We start from the raw sequence: 19635 nt of genomic DNA on the forward strand, positions 1-19635 counted from the left end.
AATTTTGAAATATTTCTCATGTTCCAGTGCTTATTTTATATAAAGGAAACAATGTCTTTAAAGTATGTTCTTATTTAAGGGAAAGCATCAACACACTCTTAAATGCGATGTAGCAGATTTAGTTTATGAAGAGCATTTTCAAAAATATACCCTTTACACTAATGAAAAGGAATGTATCTACCAAATGTTAGTTTTAATTCATTTAAAAGGGATTTGACAATAAAAACTAATTAATGCAATAAATCATAATGTAATACATTTAACATACACAAAAATGTCAATGAAATCAGAAAGGTGCCATTATGATTACCTGACAAGAGCGAAACTGGTTGACTAGCAGCGTACATCTCTGTGGGTCTTTTCTTCCATCCAAACTGTCCAGTTCAGCTGCTACTTGATTTAGTTCCTCATCAGCGTAATAGAACTGAGCAAGGAGCTGCGGGTCTGTTCTCTGCAGCGAAGACCGAGACATATATAATGTTACATTATTTTTGCAAATAAAAAAACTACTTCAGCTAATTATATTTATTGTGATTTTTTTTATTATATACACATTTAAGCCAGATAAGTAGTGTAAGCAGCATGGAAAACAATGATCTTGAGACTTTTATGCACACTTCCAAATATTTTCTACCTTGAAGTAAATAAAATATCTCTCGTAACAAACTTGAGGCATTACTCAGCTACCATTATCTCCAAAAACCATCCTGGCATTCTCACTACTTGTGGCATAATTATCGAGCAGAGCTAATAACAAGTTTTGTTTATTAAACAAAAGTACACTTCAGTTCTAAGCAAAACAAGGCAAAGTTTCTTTCCAAGTTAAAACAAACAAACTCCCTGAAGTCTACCAAGCAATGTGATAATCCATCAAGCAGTGTGGTAACCCCTGCAACACAATGCACAGTGTTATCTGGTCAGAATCCTCACTTTGAGGATCACAAGAATCAAGTCACAGAAGGACAAAAAGTACTGAATCTACCAGACGCGTTAGCAGGGCCAAACAGACGTAAAGATTTCACAAAGCAAATATGACTAAACACGACACTACAAACTGAAAACTCTGCCACAAGTCTTTCAAGTGGCAAAGAACAGAATTATCACAATGGCTTTTTGGCCACATTAAAACAAAACAGCAATTATAATAGAACAGAAGAATAAACGAATGCATAATCAAAAAAATATGGATAAATATTAATAATAAAAGTCTATCCCATAAAAGGGATTTTTTTTTATATTAACAGCTGGTAATTCTGATCCCTATGAAAGGTTTTATCAAAATATAAAAAAATAACAGAAATCGGGGGCTGCTGTGTGTGTGTCAGCAACTTGGTGAAAGATTCATGGGCTCAGTAAGCACAACCTCATATTATTCTAAAGAAGCAGTCAGTAAAACACACAAGATTTGCAGGAGGTGTGTATAAAATGAAATAGTTGGGTTTAATCACTGGGTAAGAAACATTAAGACGACACTAACTGTAGACTGAGAATTAGAATTAGTTGTCACTAGATGAAAGAAAAAACATCTTATACTATAGAAAACAAACAGATGCAAAATATCTGAAACTGATTCTTAAGGCACCTAAGAATGAAACAATGCAAAAATACTTTTTAAAGGACCAGGTTATGTGTACAAACACTGAAAATACAGACCAAGTTGCACGGAAGCAATTTAAAGAGACTCAAACATTAGGGGAAATAAATTAATATAGAAAAGAACTTCCAGGTAAAGAAAACCATGGTGTAAAAAGAAAACACTGCTTTCATAAACTAAAAAAAAAAAAGTAAAAGCATACAAATTGCCAAGAAGCAACACATTTTCAAATTACAACTAATGAAGATGTACAAGATAAGTACATCAGAGCAAAACATGTACCAACAGAAACAAGTGCAATACAATGAAGAAATTAGTCAGTAGCAGAACAGAAGATAGCATCACTTTAAAAGACAACATCACCAAATGCAACAAATGGCAAAAGATAAAAACACTGAGGACATAACAAGGAAGTATATGTTGCGAACCATAATATTTTTTATCTGAAACACAAAACATTTCCACTGTTGTAAAAAGGATAAAATACCAAAGTTCTTAAGGGATGGGCATATGGATGCAGTGGGACCAAAAATGCTGCCGTTAGCAAACCACAGGTCTAAAGCACTAATAGAGATGATAAAGGTATACTAGAGCTCAATCTTGTGCTTCACGTACACCCAGTCCAGCAGCACTGGTCCAGAAGACATAAGTTGTTTGCAATCACACAAAAAGATCCATAGCAAGCCTCTGCCAACAGCAACACAGCTTCAGAAATGGTGAAAGTGCAATAAATGCCCAACAGGAATACTTGAAAAAAAAGCAGTTAATTTTGCTTCATACTTTAAATTTTTATTTTTTTTTTAACAGAAGGTACCACAACATATTGTTAAACTCCTTATTTTAGTCTCCACAAGATACATATCCTGCAGAAAAAGCCTTTCAGGCCTTCATAGTACAACAGTATTTAAACCTGCACAGCTGTTTAGTCCCTGAGAAGGGACAACAGAGCATTAACACCTTTTGAAGAGAACAGTATACATCCTCCACACTTGACAGGATCAAGGAGTTAACTACTGCAAGTATTTTATTGCCATAAGACTTAAGGAAAAAGATATAGCCTTATAAGTGATGATAAATACTGCCTCAGTGTTCCTTGCTGGATTGGTTCTCAGTCAGCAATTTAACAACAGTCCTCTGTGAAAACAAAGGCACCGTGTTCCTGTAACACCTTATTTGTGCATGAATATAGTGAATTTAAGGCTACCTTTAACATTGCTGTAAGCCATCACACAGCCCAGCAGCTTCTTACATCATGACTTCCCACCACCCAAATTCTGAGTCAAGTCAGAAATGAAACATCTTTTTGGGCAGTGGAAATGTAGTAATGAAAGTCTTAGGGGTTTTTTTTCTTCTTTAAACAACCACTTTCTACAAAATAGAGAGTCTTTCCAATCATAAGCTTTCAATGTTGTCTTTTATTAAGCAGTTTCAGAACCCTAAATGTAAGCTGTCAAAAGTTTACACAGGTTTGAATAATGTTTTCATTATAGCACCAATATAAAGGTGCCCAGGGAGAAGGATAGAGATTGTACTGCATTGTGTCAGAGAAACAAACAAAATTCCAAATGAATGACAAGAGGGAGAGCCTATAACTGAACTATTAAATTTAAATTTTTTTAGTTCTTAATTTCTGTATTTATAAAGCAAGACTTATTAAAGTGTTTCTTTCAGCATTTCCCCTACCCAATTACTTTTATTATTTCTGATTTTTACATTTTGCATCAGCATTCACTTACATCCATTAAAACTTTCTGACAAAGTTTTTAACCAAAAATGCAGGAGTTCACGTGTGGAATTGTGGCAAAGCATGAATGCTGATTTATAAGCATCTAAATTGCACTGCAGAAGCAAAATAAGGCAATTTATTAAGACTGGTCTCAAGCACAAGTAAGGCTGAGATACTTAGTTCCCACGTGGCTGATCTTTTAAATTGGAGGAACAAAAGTTTTAATTGAGTTCTCTCAACTGTGTTATGTTTGGTGTGGATTAGCAGCATGATCTTCGATTAATTGTGTCAATCATATGTGGTCCCTGGCAAGCCGAAGCTGCATGAAACTCTAAATCTCTTAGCAGGGGGTCATTTAAAGCAAATAGCCACAACTTCCTAAATTCAATTTGTTCCAATTGGTAGCAGAAAATAAGAGATAGCACCTTGCTCAATGCCAATTTCTACTTTGAGTAATGCAAAATACAGTTCAAGTAATTCCACCCAAATTACTTATTTGGCAGAATAAAAATTGGTAATTCCCATTCTCAGTTGCTCAAATAGAAAGACTTCATTTGAAAGTACCTAACAGAGAACCTACTACTTATCCTGGTAGTTTGTTTCAGGAATTAATCACATTTACCAAATTAATGCATCTAATCTCTTGTTTTAATTTGCTGGACTTCAACTTACAGATGCTCTTCTCACCTTGTAAACAAGTTGGTCTATGAAAACCAGAAACTCCCACTAAAAAACGTGTCAACTAACCAGGAACGAAAGAAATTCTAGCACAGACTTCTCAACACAGTACAGAAACAAAGAGCTAGCCCAGAAACTGATACTACAATGAGAAGCCAGGGTGCTGAAAGATCAATCTCAAACCAGTCAGTAATTCTGAAATTTAACTACCACCTTGAAAATCACATTTCCAGAAATAAGCGTTCTTCTTGGGGGGGGATTTTCTCCTTTTGAAACAAAATCGCAAGTGTTTTTTTTTGTGATTTTTAACAACAGCTTTCAAGTATCAGTACTGCTTTTTTCCACTAACATAAAATATGCATAATCTTATAAACGTAAGTGACAGCAGCCCATAATTTGAACACTAAAGGGAATGCCTCTCCCAGGTTTCAGTGCTCAGGCTTTTTCGTCTGCTGACATCGCAACAGGCACAGAGCCCCCACCACCACCACAAAGAGACAGAAGACATCATCATCCCAAATGAGCCAAAGAATAGACTGAAGCAAGAGAATCATACTGATAAGCAAGATCCCAGCTAGTGATATAACTATCTTCTGATGCCTGTCAGTTATCCTCGGGAAAATTTTCATCATTTTTCAATTGCTGATCTAAAGGCTTCAGAACAACAGCTAAACCCCAGCCCTGCTTAAAATAAAATCCATGGGCCTGAGATGAAAGGCTTCAGTTCTCCCTCGTTCACTGGCATTTTTCCAGCAGTAAGCATTTATGTCTCTCCCACACACTCAGAAACCCTAACCTCATCCCCATGGAAAGAAACTATATGGAAAAGCATTAGTTATATGCATTTTGCTGATGGTAAATCCAGATTGCTTTTTGACAAGGGAACAAAGTAAACCTATATCCATCAGGGTAACTTTTTACGTAGCACTTGGTAATGGTAAGAAGTGTATTTTTACACAAGTACATATATTTTATTATACTTCGCAGCAACTGCATCCACAATCAATCACAGGGCAATATTGGGTGATAAGTCTATGTGCAATAGATTCAATTGCTGCAGGCGCCCCATGACACTACTCTTCCTTAGCCAGGAAGGTTAGCAAACATCAACTGCCTGCTCAACAATTTCTATTCTGATACAACTGATGCTACAACTCTAACGGACAAAGTTAAAAGTTTTAGAGAAAGGCCATGGCATTCACATTAGTGGAACTGCCTTTCATTTATGTAGCTTCCTTGATTCTCCCTGGGGTAAGGGAAAGGGTGGTATAAATGTCTCTATTACTGAGGGCCCAGTTTTTCTCCGTCTAAATCTGTTGTCTGCTACATTTTCAGGGAAAGGAAAGAAACACATCGTCATATACCCGAAGACAATCAACCTCAAACTTCCTATTCCCTGAAATACCTGCTGACATTATCAGACAGTGCCAATTACTGCATAACACAGAAATCAGAAAAGGGACTTCACAAGCAAAAGCACACTCCCTTTGAGTTGGGAATTTGGAAAAGCTATAGGTTAAGAACTCACTCCTACTCTGAAGCGTACAGAAAATGCCACCTAACATTTTGGAAAACAACAACTCGTGTATGAGATGACAACATGTTCTGTGCACCTCAAGGCAGAATGAGGTTCTAAGCATTTTAAATACAGCCAGGGATGAGGCAATGTAGGATTTTTAAAGCTTACAACTGGTGTTGCACACAACTAGTTTTAAGCTATTTAAACTTAACTAAGACTTACATAACATTATCAGAAGGAAATGGTATTTTGTTTAAAAGTAATAGGATTTAGGTGTGAAGTCCCATGTTTATTCATTGCCAATGTGAAAAATAATGGACTTACAGTAACAGAAACTTATCCCAACTGAAAACTGACTACACCAGTCACATTTGCACTAGTAGGCTTAACTGGCAGATGATAAATTCCAAAGATTTAAGGTATTTCTTCAGAAAAGGATACCAGCAAGTTGTTACATCAGTTCCTTTTTCACCTCCCACGTAAGTAAATGTACTCCCATCCTTCCTTTGGGCAGGTCCTTTGAATTTTTCATTGATTTCCAAAGGCTAATAACAATAAACAATCATTATCTAACAGGCAGGTCAGTCAAAATTTCTGATAGTCAAATTGAAATGTCATAATTTTTAGCACCAAAAATATTTCTTCACATTAAATGAAAGAGTAACACCAATACTCCCAAGTAAGCAGTTATTTTGGGGGCTTTGTTGTTTGGTTTTATTTTTTCTTTTGGGTTTGGTTGTGGTTTTTTTATTTTAATCTACTGACTACCTGATGTAGATTAAGGAAAATCTTTTAATCTACTGACTACCTGAAGTGCTATCCATTAAGGAAAAATCCCTCAACATTCATATTTTGTAGAATGTAATTAAGTGTTAAACTGGTGTTGCACGTGCATAAAAAGAAAGAGGACTCCAAAACGAGTACACTGATTGGTAACTGGTCATGAGGATTCATAAAAACAACAAGCACTGTGACAAAAGCTACAGCCTGGTTAAAGCTCTGCCAGCTGCTCTGTGTTTATCTACAGAATATCATTATACAAGCGAGAAAGACAGGTGAACAGGTTGTTAACACACTAAAATGCTAGCAGCATCTTAAGAAAAAAAAATAAAAATCAGTGAGATAATGATTTATTAGACAACAAAAATCAGGTGGATGAGTTTTTGCGACACTAGCATACTCTCCCCAAATGCATTTAAGTGTTTTGTTTCCCCTGCAGAATGGTACAAAATCAACCCCTCCCTCCCCCCACCCAAAGGAAAATCTGATAGTGGTTACTCTAGTTAGTGTAGCAAATACTTGAGACTACCACACAGCCGGTTTTCACTCATCATGGATTAAGGCACCATACAGAGTTTCTATTTTTGAGTGTTCATAATACTAATCTAAAAAAGCACGTGCTCAAATCCATATTTTCTGGGGGAAGTACATAAGCAGATGCCGTTAAGCTTTCAGACATGTACTCTGCTGAATACACGTGGCCTGCAGCTGAACTGCAGCTTCAATTTCTACGAAAGAAGTTAAGACTTCTTTCATAGATGAAGGGGTTTTGCTGTGGGGCAGTCAAGACGCTAAACAGGCATGAGAAGTGATGGAGCAGCTTGTCCTTCCACGTGAAAAGTGCACAACCTGCAATGTTACCTCCTCCCCCAGCCTATGGCAGGTTATTTTTTATTAGCAAGAAATTAATCTTCCCCAAATTGAGTCTGTTTTGCCCGTGATAGTAACTGGTGAGTGATCTCCTTGTCTTTATCTTGACCCACAAGCTTTTTCATCCTATTTTCTCCCTCCAGCTTGTTGAGCAGGGTAGTGAGAGCATGGCTGGGTGGGCACCCAGCAGCAAGCTAAGGTCAACCCACCCCACTGAACTTCTAAAACACTTACCAAAAGCCTTCTCCTGCAGCTAATCTCCCAGAGTTTGACCTTAAAATATTTTATTCTCAGCTGCTGCAAGAACATCAAATTTAAAGGACAAATATTTACTTAGAAACAGCAAATTCAGTTTGTCAGGATACATATTGAAATTAACAAATCACTGTTTAAATGTTTTTATGCAGTTCACTTCAGATTTGTCTAGATTTTTGTATTTAAACTCAAACATTACACTGAGTATCTCTTCAAACAAAATAGATTCTGCAGTGTTTTCAGTGATTTGCTATCTATCCAGAGGAAAATAGCCAATTTAGGTCCCTGGGCTTGTTGATTGACTATGTTCAATTCCAGATCCACAGTCCTCCCCCTTACACAGAGGAATTGTGTGGCATTTGGAAGCAGCACCCAACTATTTTTCCTCCAATAATGCAAACCCTCCATCTTACTAGGCTGCATGTCTTCACAACTTTCTTCATTAGAGGACTTTTTAACGTACTATAGTTATGTTATAACATGTTTTATGGATGTGTCTAAATATGTATAACAATTTCTAAACACTGAGGCAAACTGATCTCTTCTTGGACATGTCCTCAATGTTAATGTTTTTCTAATTATCAGTTTGCTATACCTTTTCTTCTTTTCAGAATCAGACTTCTAAAAGAAAAAAAACAACAACAACAACAACAAAAAGAAACCAAACAAAAACCTCAAAACCCCCACTTTGTGCAGTTGAAGGACTGCTTTGCAGCCTCTTTTCAGCTCCATCTTGTTTCAGCATGCACGTATCCTAACAGGATTTTTTTTTCCTCCCAGGTCTGTAGTTCCAGTATTTTCCTCATGCTTAGCAGACCTGGTAGAATGCCAATTTTGCCTTGCTGTTCAGTACCGACCTGTTTTGAACAATCTGCCATATACAGCATTTTACTTCTGGATCATGAAATAAATGTCTTAGTTAATCAGGGCGTAGAGAAAACTCTAACAAGAGGGAAGCCTGACCCAGCAATGAGTTCAGGCCTGCTGACGATAGGAGTTACTCCATAGTCTTTCTCAGGTAGTAACAGGCATAGCGCATTCCTTGGGTTTCTTCATATTGAAAGTGCATCTTTATTTTTCTTTGCCTCAGCAAACTTGCTGATGATGAGTGAGATATTCCACATCGTATTTTAATAAAAGCACAATCACCTATATGAAGTCGCTCATACATAACCTCATTTGCCTTGTAGGAGGCTTTCAATAAGCTCAGGTTGAACACCTTGGCAGATGTTCAGGATTTAACTACCTTGGCATCATATCACTAGCACAATCAATCATTGCAACAAAAAGATTTCATCAGAATTTTGTTCCGAAATGCATCTGTTCAAGCCCAGTGATGAAAGAAATCGCTCTTACGGCCCTCAGCACAGAAACTTTTCCCAGCTTCTGCCTTCTAACAATAACTTCAAATGAATGTCTGCATAAGCAAATCTTTTGATCTTATTTCCACTATTTCAGCTAAACCATATAAACAAGTAGCTTTCCAAGTGCCGTTATCAGTCAAACTGAGTTTCCTATTCTGTTTTCCAGATATTAGCAAGCTTCAGTTGATGTTTGTCCTATGCTCACCACAGCACCTATCTGTAGAGATTCATCCATGTCTAATAACGAACTCACTCAAGACAGTCCTTCAATCAGAGCATTTAACATCATCTCTCTTTGCAGAAAGTTCCCACCTCCTCTTTTGTAGGAACCTACCCAAAGTTTTAGGGAACTTTTAAGAACTTCATTGCTTTTAAGGACTTGATACTGAGATTAGCATTCTCTTTCCAAGCATGCTTGAACATGAATGGTGGCTTTGAAAACTACCAGGAGACGGGCAAGAAGAGAGAGAGGAGAAAGGCACCAGACAGACCAACAGCAGGACCGCATAGGACTTCGAACTATGCTAAAACACTTTTGAAACGCTCCAACAAAAAGATATATTCAACTATACAAAAAGCATGTATTTTCTGGAAGACAGTAAACTAACTGGATGACTGCACATGGAAGACGGCTCACCCACACCCCTGCTCCCACTCCCTGCTGAATTGAATCTTTTTGCTCAATTAGGCATTCCTGGGTCTTTCCAGACAATATCCTCAAGATCTGTCCTTGGTCTCCTGGTCACGCAGAAAATCTCTCCTGGGAAACAAATGGGTCTGTACAGCTATTTTCTGTGCTAGCTGAGCATACAGTTTTAGTTTGACCATTTCTCCTGATCAGCATGCATGTTGGATAAGCTATAACAGTCTTTGGCTAGTCCCTTCCCACACCCTAGTTCCTTTTACATCAAGACACAGAAGGCACAAAAACTAAGCAGAAGTTAAATACAAACATGAATGCTTTTCTGGTATATATTTTTTTAAGATGGACAGTTCCATATTCATTTATTGAGAGGGAAAATTAAAAAACAAAGCAACCCCCCAGAAACCTCTAGTCACTACACATTAGTGAGTCATACAAGGATTTAAAAATCATATATTGTCTATTTCTAGCAAGATCAAGTTTCTCAGACCTGTTTGCTGCCTGTGTAGGTAAATATAAAAAACCAACATAATTATGGTACTGCCAACTTAATGAAGAGATGTTTCTTTTCCCACATTCCCAAAAACAGCTTTCAGAAAAGCTACAATACATACAGTCTATTGCCCATTACTTTTTATTGATCAGCAATATCACTTTCACATTAGAACCATACATGTTCAAGTTCTCCCCAAATCCATTCAGCAAACTTCTTGTTGCCAACTATATTCTCTAGTATGCTAAGTAACAAAAATGTCAAAGGCATTAATTGCAGAACAGCTGTTAAAAGCAAGGAAATGCTTTACCAGTAATGCTTACTGTAATATTTTAAATGCTTTAGCAACTTTTCCTTTGTTATATTTGATAATAGCATCAAAAAACAACACTACATCAGACACCAAAGAGAGAGAAATCTGATCTTTGAAAAATGGAGGATGCTTAAGTAATGCAAAATTATTAACTCATACTTGTACAATTCACTTCATTTCCAATGTAGACACCTTCTGCATGTCTTTCTCAGGAGACAAGGGTAAGCTTTATCTTCCACCACAGCTAAACTTGCTTCTCTAGCACCATGGCTTTACACCCCAGTCCAACTCCAGAAGTGAACACTAACTAGGGACCGTACCAAAATCAGAGGCAGACTCATGACTTTTTTCACATGTAATGGAGGAAAGAATTCCAGTGCCTTCCAAAGCCTTAGGGAAGAACACCTGCTGGAATAGCTATAGCTTACATTCCAATGTCATAAAGGGTTAAAAAGTTAAATTGGTTTTATGAATACTGCATTTGATCGGAAGGTTTAGCATACATGCAGACTTGGATCAAAGCTATTAATTGCTTTTCAATTGAGAAACTGATTATTTTTCTATGAAGAAAATAATCATAAAATCAAAGCGTCAAAAGTTTTCTGACATTTCTGAAATCAATCAGTAATTTCAAGACTACTCTGAAAATAGATGGTAATAGCTGCATCTAGCCCGACTTACACAGCTGTCTGGCCTATAGTCACATGACCGCATTACTTGCTGAAAACATGGGAATTTGCTCCAACACAGACAAAAATAATAGTTGTCATCTCCCACTCCTCAGGTTTTTTTCCTGCTCAAGCCTTCCTAGTTTGTGTAACAAAGGCAAAGTGGAGGTCAGAACTTGGAAGTACTTCTGCACTGCAGTCTTTGCTTGAACCAGACAGGTTTCCCTCCAGCTAAATCAATACTTTGTTGTTCCATTGACAGGTTCAAAGGTAAGAGCTGCAGAAAGACCCCTCTAGATTTGCCATGAGCATGGTGGCACCATTTCCTTCTGAAGGTGAGACACATCTGTTCAAACCTACTGAACTACAAATCTCTTTTTTGTCCTTACTTGCTACCTTAGAGACAAGGTTTCTTACATCAGAATTTAGCTGTAGTACCTGAAAGCCTTTTCAGTTTTGTTCCCCCCAGTAGCGGTTACTGTTGCACCAGACCTGAGCCACATCTTTGCTTTAGTTTTCGATACCAAGCATGTATGAAATGGGCAAGCCTGCAGCCTGCAAATGCCTGCAGAACTTCAGGGACTACCAATGACGATCTAAAAAAAAAAAGTCTCAAGGCATTATTAAACACAAAACCACCATTTTTGATACATATGACCCAAGCAACTGCGGCAAAATACATAAAGGAGAACCATATTTTGCACTTTCGTGGCAATTTGCAAACACATTCAAAGAAATTAATTGAGAAGTCTTACTGTAAAATGCTTTAGGTTATTCCTCCAAGCAGTTAGCTTATCTAGTCAGGCAACAGTTTCCTGATGTACTGAATATTTTACAACTTTTAAAGCTACATTGCTTCTCCTTATCAAAATTATAGGTGAAATAAATCATTCCCTTTCAAAGAAAATGTTTTGGAGACTGATAGGGATTTTTTCCAACTGCAAATGCACATGTCAATATAACGTAACTCAGATATTTTTGTACCTGCTATTTGTTTTCCTCGATATAATTTTTATATTATTTGTAATTATCAAGATATACATAGAAAACCATTACACGTTTAGGTTAAAATAGAATATATGAAATCAAAGGCTCTGTTCAGAAAGACACATTAACTTCAGAGGATGATTTTATCGCATCCTGAAATTGTGCTGTGAACACAAACACCATTCAAAATCATGACTAACATCCATAATTATAGTATGTGTTCAGAAAATTTTTATTCATTTGCTTTTTTGTTTATTTATTTGAGATAAAAAAAGGAAGTCCAGAATTTATCAACTGGAGATGACAGGCAGAAGAATATATATTTTGGAGTGCTATCAAATATTATTTATATTCAGCAAAACACAATTATGTTTTTGAAATGGACTGAAAACATAGCAATATAAATCAAGCTGGCATTATACTTCTACTCTCCAAGCATCTCTACTGCTTGATTGTTCATTTACTACCTACAACAGTCTAAGAACTAGTCACATCCCCATACAACCTAAGACAAAGGAAAGGGCATTAGAAACAGGGGAGGGGGTGTGTGCGTAAATTGCAGTAAGACGGTAAAAGTACCAACAGATTACAACGTGATAACTCATTTCAGGGATATGAAATATCCCTGAAATATATATTTATATATTATGTGTCTTTATATAACAATATTAAATCTATATTTATAAATATATTTATTCCATATATATAAGCAAAATACTCTACTAAAAATTATGTCAAAAATTAATTTCCAGGAGGTATATGAATGCATATAGCTTCAGAAAGATCAGTTTGAGACAGGCAGTTTCTGCATTTAAGTTACACAAAATCCACATGTGAAATATAGTAGTCATTGTTTAACATGTCACTGAATGCTTATGTACTACAATGAGTAAGGCAATAAAAATATGAAGTACAGGATACAAAAAAGCACAAAACATGAGCACCCAGACTAAGACTGAAGCCAAACCCAGTATTAAGAACAGGACAAACACAGGAAAAAAAGATATAATTGAAAAGATGGATTTATAAGCCTAACACAAACCTCACCTCTTTGAAAACCATTTTCAAGTTCCATAGTAAACCCAACCCTTCTCCTCACAAGTAACTTCTGAGCATTGAATCCCAAAGCTAACTCCTAAAGCTATGACGAATGCAGGCCACCTAACAAGATAAATCCTAGAGTAAATGAAGCAGCTTTAATTATAAAAATTACATTAACAGCTCTTGTGTATATATATATATATATTGTGTGTATATATATATATATAATTGTCTTTGTAAAAGACAATTTCAAGAAAGCTATGCAAGTTATCTTATTCCATAAAGGAAAAACTACATGACCTGTGAAGTGCAACTTGCCAAGTTACCAGAAGAGCCATTACAAACATCTACATTTCCCAGGAAATAATTTTATTAGACTAAATATGAAAAACCAGGAGACTGCTAGAGTTCTTGATGATCATATATGTTTCTTACCACAAAGCTGTTTGCCCTCATGAAGAGCAGACATGTACTTGAAGAACTTGTCTTATATACCCCAAATTTCTACAAAGGAGCCCAATCAGGCTGTGGTCTGCCACCCCACCATTATCAGGGTGCCATTTGTTACTCTCTGTGTGGCTCTGTGTTACGGTCCTAGCTGGACCTGCACTCAGCCCAGTATTCCAGGTGACCCAACAAAGCCTTGTTACTCCCAACACAGAACAATGGAAGAACTTTCTCTTATACACTTCGTTTCTCTCTGGACATATTGTTACATAAAAACCTGATGTACAGCACTTAGGGCAAGACACACTGCATGAAAAAATTTGAAAACAAAAAATCAGAATTTAAATAGAGCAGTTAATCCTGCCCAGGCCAACACTGATTAAACATTCCTACCGACGAATCATCCTCTGCAACAAATGGGAAAACTCTCCAGCAAAGCACTGTTACACACTTCAACAATGAATTATAGCAGAAGACAGTGTGACTGTCATACATTTCACTTCACATGCCCAGGACTTTATTCTGACTTGCAATGGATGATGCTACCATGAAGCCTTGCCTTAGTGTACCACACCACTAGCAACACTCACAGGAGACCGCAATTTGGAAAGAGACATTGCCCTTACCAAACTGACTCAATCACATCAGCTTCCACAAAAACACTGGAGTCAGAATATAATCATCATGAAAATTTACTGATTAATAGTAACACTTTAGCAAAACAGTTGAAACCATACAAGGCAAGCTTTTCATTCATTCTTTGGAATACCCCAAAAGATCTCTCAGTCTGCTAGAAGCCAGATGCAACAAGACTACGTGCAGCCACAGCATGTATGAGTTTGTTTTGGCAGACTGGTCTTCCTCACTCACAGAACCATCTCTCTCTGCATGTACGAAGCGCATCTGCCTGGACTCTACCTCTAAGTCCTTCTATGGCACTCTTCCATTTTCCAACCTTCTTCACTCTGCCAATACAAAGCACATTGCTCCTCACCAACGAAACAAGGCATTCGTGCTCTAAGGGACTTGACAAAGTAAAATAACACAATAATTTGCAATTTAAAGAAACCCAACAAAACATAAAACAGTATAGAACTCTTCAATTTCCATCACATGTCACTACATATAATTTTATCAAGCTTTGTATTATTCTCCCCAGTTATCTCAAAATTACTAGAAAGACTCGAAACAAGCAAGCAAATGAGATAAGTTATCTCTGAAGGGAGACACAATCTTAACCAGTGACAGCAGCTTGCACAATCCCATAAAATATAATCAGAAAGTTACATACTCAAAAAAAGTGGCCTTCCTTGTCCAGGAACTGATAAGACGTTCGTTGGGAGAGACACATCCTAGATGTCAGAGCATCACTGATCTACAGAGAATAGTGGTCAGTGTACTGTTAAAATTTTAGTATCTATACTTTGTTTGTTTAAAGAACATCGGGTGTCCCTTTCCCTTAAGCCAAAAGAAAGTCTGGATTCAGTATTCTACAAAGCTCTTAGTTCCCAATCACAGATTATCACAAGTTTACCATCTCAGTCACTAATATTCTTTTACATACTTTGAAGAGGTATTAAAATACGTGCTTGGTAGTGAGAAATTAAATCTGTCTGGGCCTCCTGACTAAGCTGGTAGTTTATTGCTTCGTATTCCCATCTGACTTACTGAGTCCCTGCAGAAGTTTCTAGACCCTTATCCAGCCTAGCCAGAAACACATCTAGACTCGGATAACACACTCTGAGGATTTGCTCCCCATTCATAAAGTCAGCTCAGTTCCTAGCTGGGAAGAGAGTCGAAGTAGCATTTTTTTTTTTTTTTCAGACTATTTCTTAGGTTTATCTGTCAGCTTGTGCCAAGAAAATTCTCACTTAGGCATAAACAGCCACAGAACCCCAGGAAGAGAGAGAAAAAAGCATAACGCTAAGCAGTCCAAAGGACAAACCAAGTTTGGTAGAGTCAAATCACGACACATTGCCCTGAAAACTGAGCATTAAGGACCCGGACTAGTTTTAAAGTGTCATATCCAAACACGCTAGATCTCTGCAAGAGAAAGGCTGCCCAGCCCCACACAAGACCATGAAAACAAAGAAACCCAATTCTGCAAGGGCTACATTACATTCAAAATCTTTCAGTTCTGTGCAGCGGATGACTTAGCTTTTGCTAAGTGCCAAAATACTTCTGAAATACAAGACGTGTTCATTCATGGAAGCTTTTGCTACTTGATTCACCCTCTTTCTTCCTCCAGGAGCAGGCTGCTGAGGCAGTCCTCTGCTGACATGTCAGACTGAAGTGGAACAGCTGACATCATACCCCATGGCTCCAAACTACACGTGGATCAGCAGCCTTGGCTGATCCCCAGAAAAGCTTACACAGGAAAACAGGTAAGATGTAAAGAATCAAGGTTAATTTCAAGAAAAATTTGTAGTCACTTCCTAGGAAGACAGATGTGCTGCTTTTGTTGCAGCACACAAACTTGCCCTGATAGCTTTGCACCAAATAAATAAGATGCCTATGAGTGGAGATCAAACCAATCAAGATTAAAACACCAGCACGACAGTTATACAGCGAGGAACTGGCAGAACAAGAGAGAGAGAAGGATCTCCTGGAAACTGTATCTAATACCGGGGTAAGGTAAGAATTTTTTTTTTTTCCTATGACTGAGGGAAAAAACCTTGGATTGAAACTCCATTCTGCCTGTAATACAGCTCCATTGAATATATTAAATGCATTCCAAAAAACCTAGTCCTTACTTGTACATTAAGCAATATCTCATTCAAGACAACATCAATGTTCTTGCATCTGCCAAAAGAAAAAAAATCAACAGGTCATGATTATTACTATGGATTCCTGGAGAAACTGACAATTACAACATAAGTTGCTTTGATTACGAGAAAGTCAGAAAAGTGAAAACGACACTTTCTATCCAGGGGAGAAAAATAATCTAGTCAGTGGACTTTAACTACTTGTATTAAGCGCAAGTAGTTTTATCAGTAACATATTGCAGGATGCATTCGAGTGTATACACTCGTGGATTTATTTTTCTTAATGCCTTGAAATCACCAAGTCTCCTAGACATGATGGCAAAAGTTATGCTGCAGCAAACTCAGAGGACTGAGAAGGAAGGAGAAATGCATGAGCTGGGTTTAACGGGGAAGAAAGTTTATTCTTTTGGCGGTCCAAAATTTTTCTTCATTAAAACCAAAATCGTAGTAGATTCTCATCAGAATGTACATGGCCATAAAAAGTAGAAATATTCTAACATATAGTTTTCTAGTATGATAGCTGCAAAATACCTTTAGAGAACCAGATCACATTCTAATGCTACACAGTTCACATCTGCACCAGCAGAAATTTAAATACTAGTATTAGGGCACCCAGACATTTCTGAGAACTTCGACATCTGGATTCTATACCCACAAAGGTCTGCTATGGTTGTTTTGGCTCAATTTTAAAACAAGCTACTGAACCATGCAGCACAATAAGAAAAGCGTTTAAAGTTGGTTTATGTGTAAGAACATGTTATAATGTAGAATTATACCTAAGGCTCCCCAGTGACTGCTTTACAGAGGTAAGGTTAAACTGCTTAGAAAAAACTTTTTGTATGATGCTAGAAAATGAAACGCATCCTGTTTATTGTTAGTCATTGCCATTCAGGCATCATACTACCGTGCTAAGATAAATATGAACTTGCTTGCATTCACCCAGGTGAAATTTTGCACCGAGTAATAATAAACTACAAAGAAATTTCCAAAAAATGCTAATTACCTTCCACATCCAGCATTCCAGAGCACAGTAAAATACTTCTGTATATAAGAAATAGCTGCATTCCTGTTCTTTCAGGATTCTGCAGCATATGGATGAACAGCCAGGCTGAAGGCAGACTTTGACAGATTTGGAGATTTATATACAAATGGGAAAAAAAAAAAAATCTTTGCTGGTTGCCATTGGAAAAGTTCACATACAGCACCAAAGTGACAGATTGAACTGATTGCTGATAATGAACTGATAAAACAGAATGCATCTTCTTATAAAGAACTTTTTCTTAACTCTCTGCTTATCTTATTTATGTCACGTACACAAAATTATTTTGCAACATCCACTTTTTCAGTGGCAACTTGAGAGAGTGACAGAGTCACTGGCAATAAAACCAATTCTCTCAACACATTTAAGGTGGACATTCTTAATAGCAAAAAAGCTGGCATTCATGGGGTTTATGTGATCCCTCATATTTGTTATCTTCCATCTCTTGGTTATTAGCAAAAAAGCTAATTTATTTTTAGCTTGGCAATAACCTAGGCAATTACAGTTTTCAAAAAACTGCTGTGTCCCTTTCTACAGTTTAATAACCAACCTTAATAAAATATTTGTATCACCAAAGTTTTAAACAGACTTCATCACAATCTGGTTATGCTGCAGTGTTCCCAGATCATCTTGAGAAACCATCTCTAGCCTCAAGACTTCAACTTCACATCAACCTTTAAAGAAAAAAAACAGAAGGAAGAAGCCCCACACTGCTCTTCCTCCCTTGCCTTTCTGTAATACTGGTTGAAGTCCTGGTCAACTGCTCAGCTGTTCAGTTTTGCTCTTACTCATCTCCTTTTCAGAAATACATTTTTTTTCTGTATGACATATGAATGTAAGGTATAAGGGCATATTTTGAGACCTAATAAGAGGCTTTGTTTTCAGAAGCTGGCTTCTGCTTGTGTGTGTAGTCTTCACAACAACTTTTTGCAGAGCAACAAGTAATTATTTGGATTTGACTTATATGTCAAGTGGCCACAGGCAGTTATTCTTTCAACAGCCAAGCAGAACAAGCCAAAAAAGACAACTTAATCACTTCTGTTCTTACTCAAAATTCTCCAGAAAACAACCAAACAAAATATAACATTGTATTCCTGTTGCATTTACCACATGCTTGATGTCAGTTTCCTAGGTTCAATGACAATCAGCAAGTTAGAGAATACAAGACAACAGCATGACCACATAATTCAGTTCACACAGCAAAGGGAGAAAACATTCACTGCTAACAGGCACTCTCTACGCTCTCACTATCCACCCATGAGATGTAGCATCAATTGCAACTAACAGCTGAGAATTATTACAGTAAGAACTCTGCAAACAAATTCAGCATCTTACAGGTTCACTCAAATATATAAGTTGACAAAAATTTTTAAAGCATTGTAAATGAGAACCCAAGTGCATTCCCATTCCAAATGCTATGGACAAGTTTTGATCCCATGAGGAGCAGTGACACAAGGACAGAACAAGTGCCTGTCTAGCCGAAGGTTCTATTTTCAACTGTGGATTATAGGAGATACCCAAAGACTACATGGATAGCTGAAATCTGGAAAGCATTACCTGCAGGCTAAGCAACTTTCTGAACTAGAGCAGTGTCCACAACTTCACTTATTCCATTTGTCCAGTTCCTTCCTGAAAATACTGTAAACACTGGGCATCTGCAGCTCCACGGGTCAGTCGTGTGCTGAAGAAAAACAGTTAACCTTTTGTTTGTTCTGACCCCACTTCATACAATGTCCCCTACTTTTTGTACTATGAGAAGAAATGTGAATTTGTTCCTTGCTCACCACAGTACTCTCAGAGAAGCATCTATCAAGTCACTTCTTTCTGTGTTTTGTCTCAAATTGCGGAGCTAGTAGTGGGCTAAACAGATTAGTCTTACTTAGGTGTCCACATTGAGTTTGCCTGTTAGCATACAGGATCTTCAAAATGAAACAGAGATGAGTGCCAGAGGGGATGGAAGGAAGGTACAAGAAGCAATGCTTGCTGAGGAAGATGCATCTTCCAGTGGCTGATGATAGCCAAGAAGGCTCTCTGGCATGCTCACAACATCAGTGACCATCCTCGAGCCTCAAGGTTTCCTCCAGAAGTTTGACACAAATATTCTGTAAGCGTGTACATACTGAAATATGGGAGAATGGAACATAGGACAGATGCAGGGGGACGACACACACGACACTGGCAGTTGGTCCTCTCCAGACAATAATGAAAAAAATTAAGAAAAATAAGTGTCTGTTTTAGCAATCTTTACTGATGTCCTCTGCAAAGAGGACACTGAAAAGGTGCCATTACATATTGTTTACATCAGAGGCAGATGTAAGTAGAAATATCTTTACATACACACTGATGCTTAGACAGGTTCTTACTTGCAAACTAAAAATTGGAAAAAAAAACCCAAGAGATCAAGACAACAGACTATAGTATACAAAGCATAGAACCCATTAAGATTTTTTTAT

The 19635-nt window shown here is 37.3% G+C and overlaps 1 protein-coding gene across 5 annotated transcripts in view; it reads right to left on the reverse strand.

The window, feature by feature from the left end:
• The window catches only part of ZFYVE28 (zinc finger FYVE-type containing 28), a 164033-nt gene that overhangs the window by 86345 nt on the left and 58053 nt on the right, over positions 1 to 19635 (reverse strand). For all 5 annotated transcript variants that reach the window (XM_063336735.1, XM_063336734.1, XM_063336733.1 and 2 more), the window contains exon 2: positions 311 to 451. In XM_063336735.1, the coding sequence (XP_063192805.1) occupies positions 311 to 451 (141 nt within the window). The remainder of the gene's footprint in view (positions 1 to 310; positions 452 to 19635) is intronic.

The sequence above is a fragment of the Chroicocephalus ridibundus genome, chromosome 5 (genome assembly GCF_963924245.1).
Source record: "Chroicocephalus ridibundus chromosome 5, bChrRid1.1, whole genome shotgun sequence".
Lineage (NCBI taxonomy): Eukaryota > Metazoa > Chordata > Aves > Charadriiformes > Laridae > Chroicocephalus > Chroicocephalus ridibundus.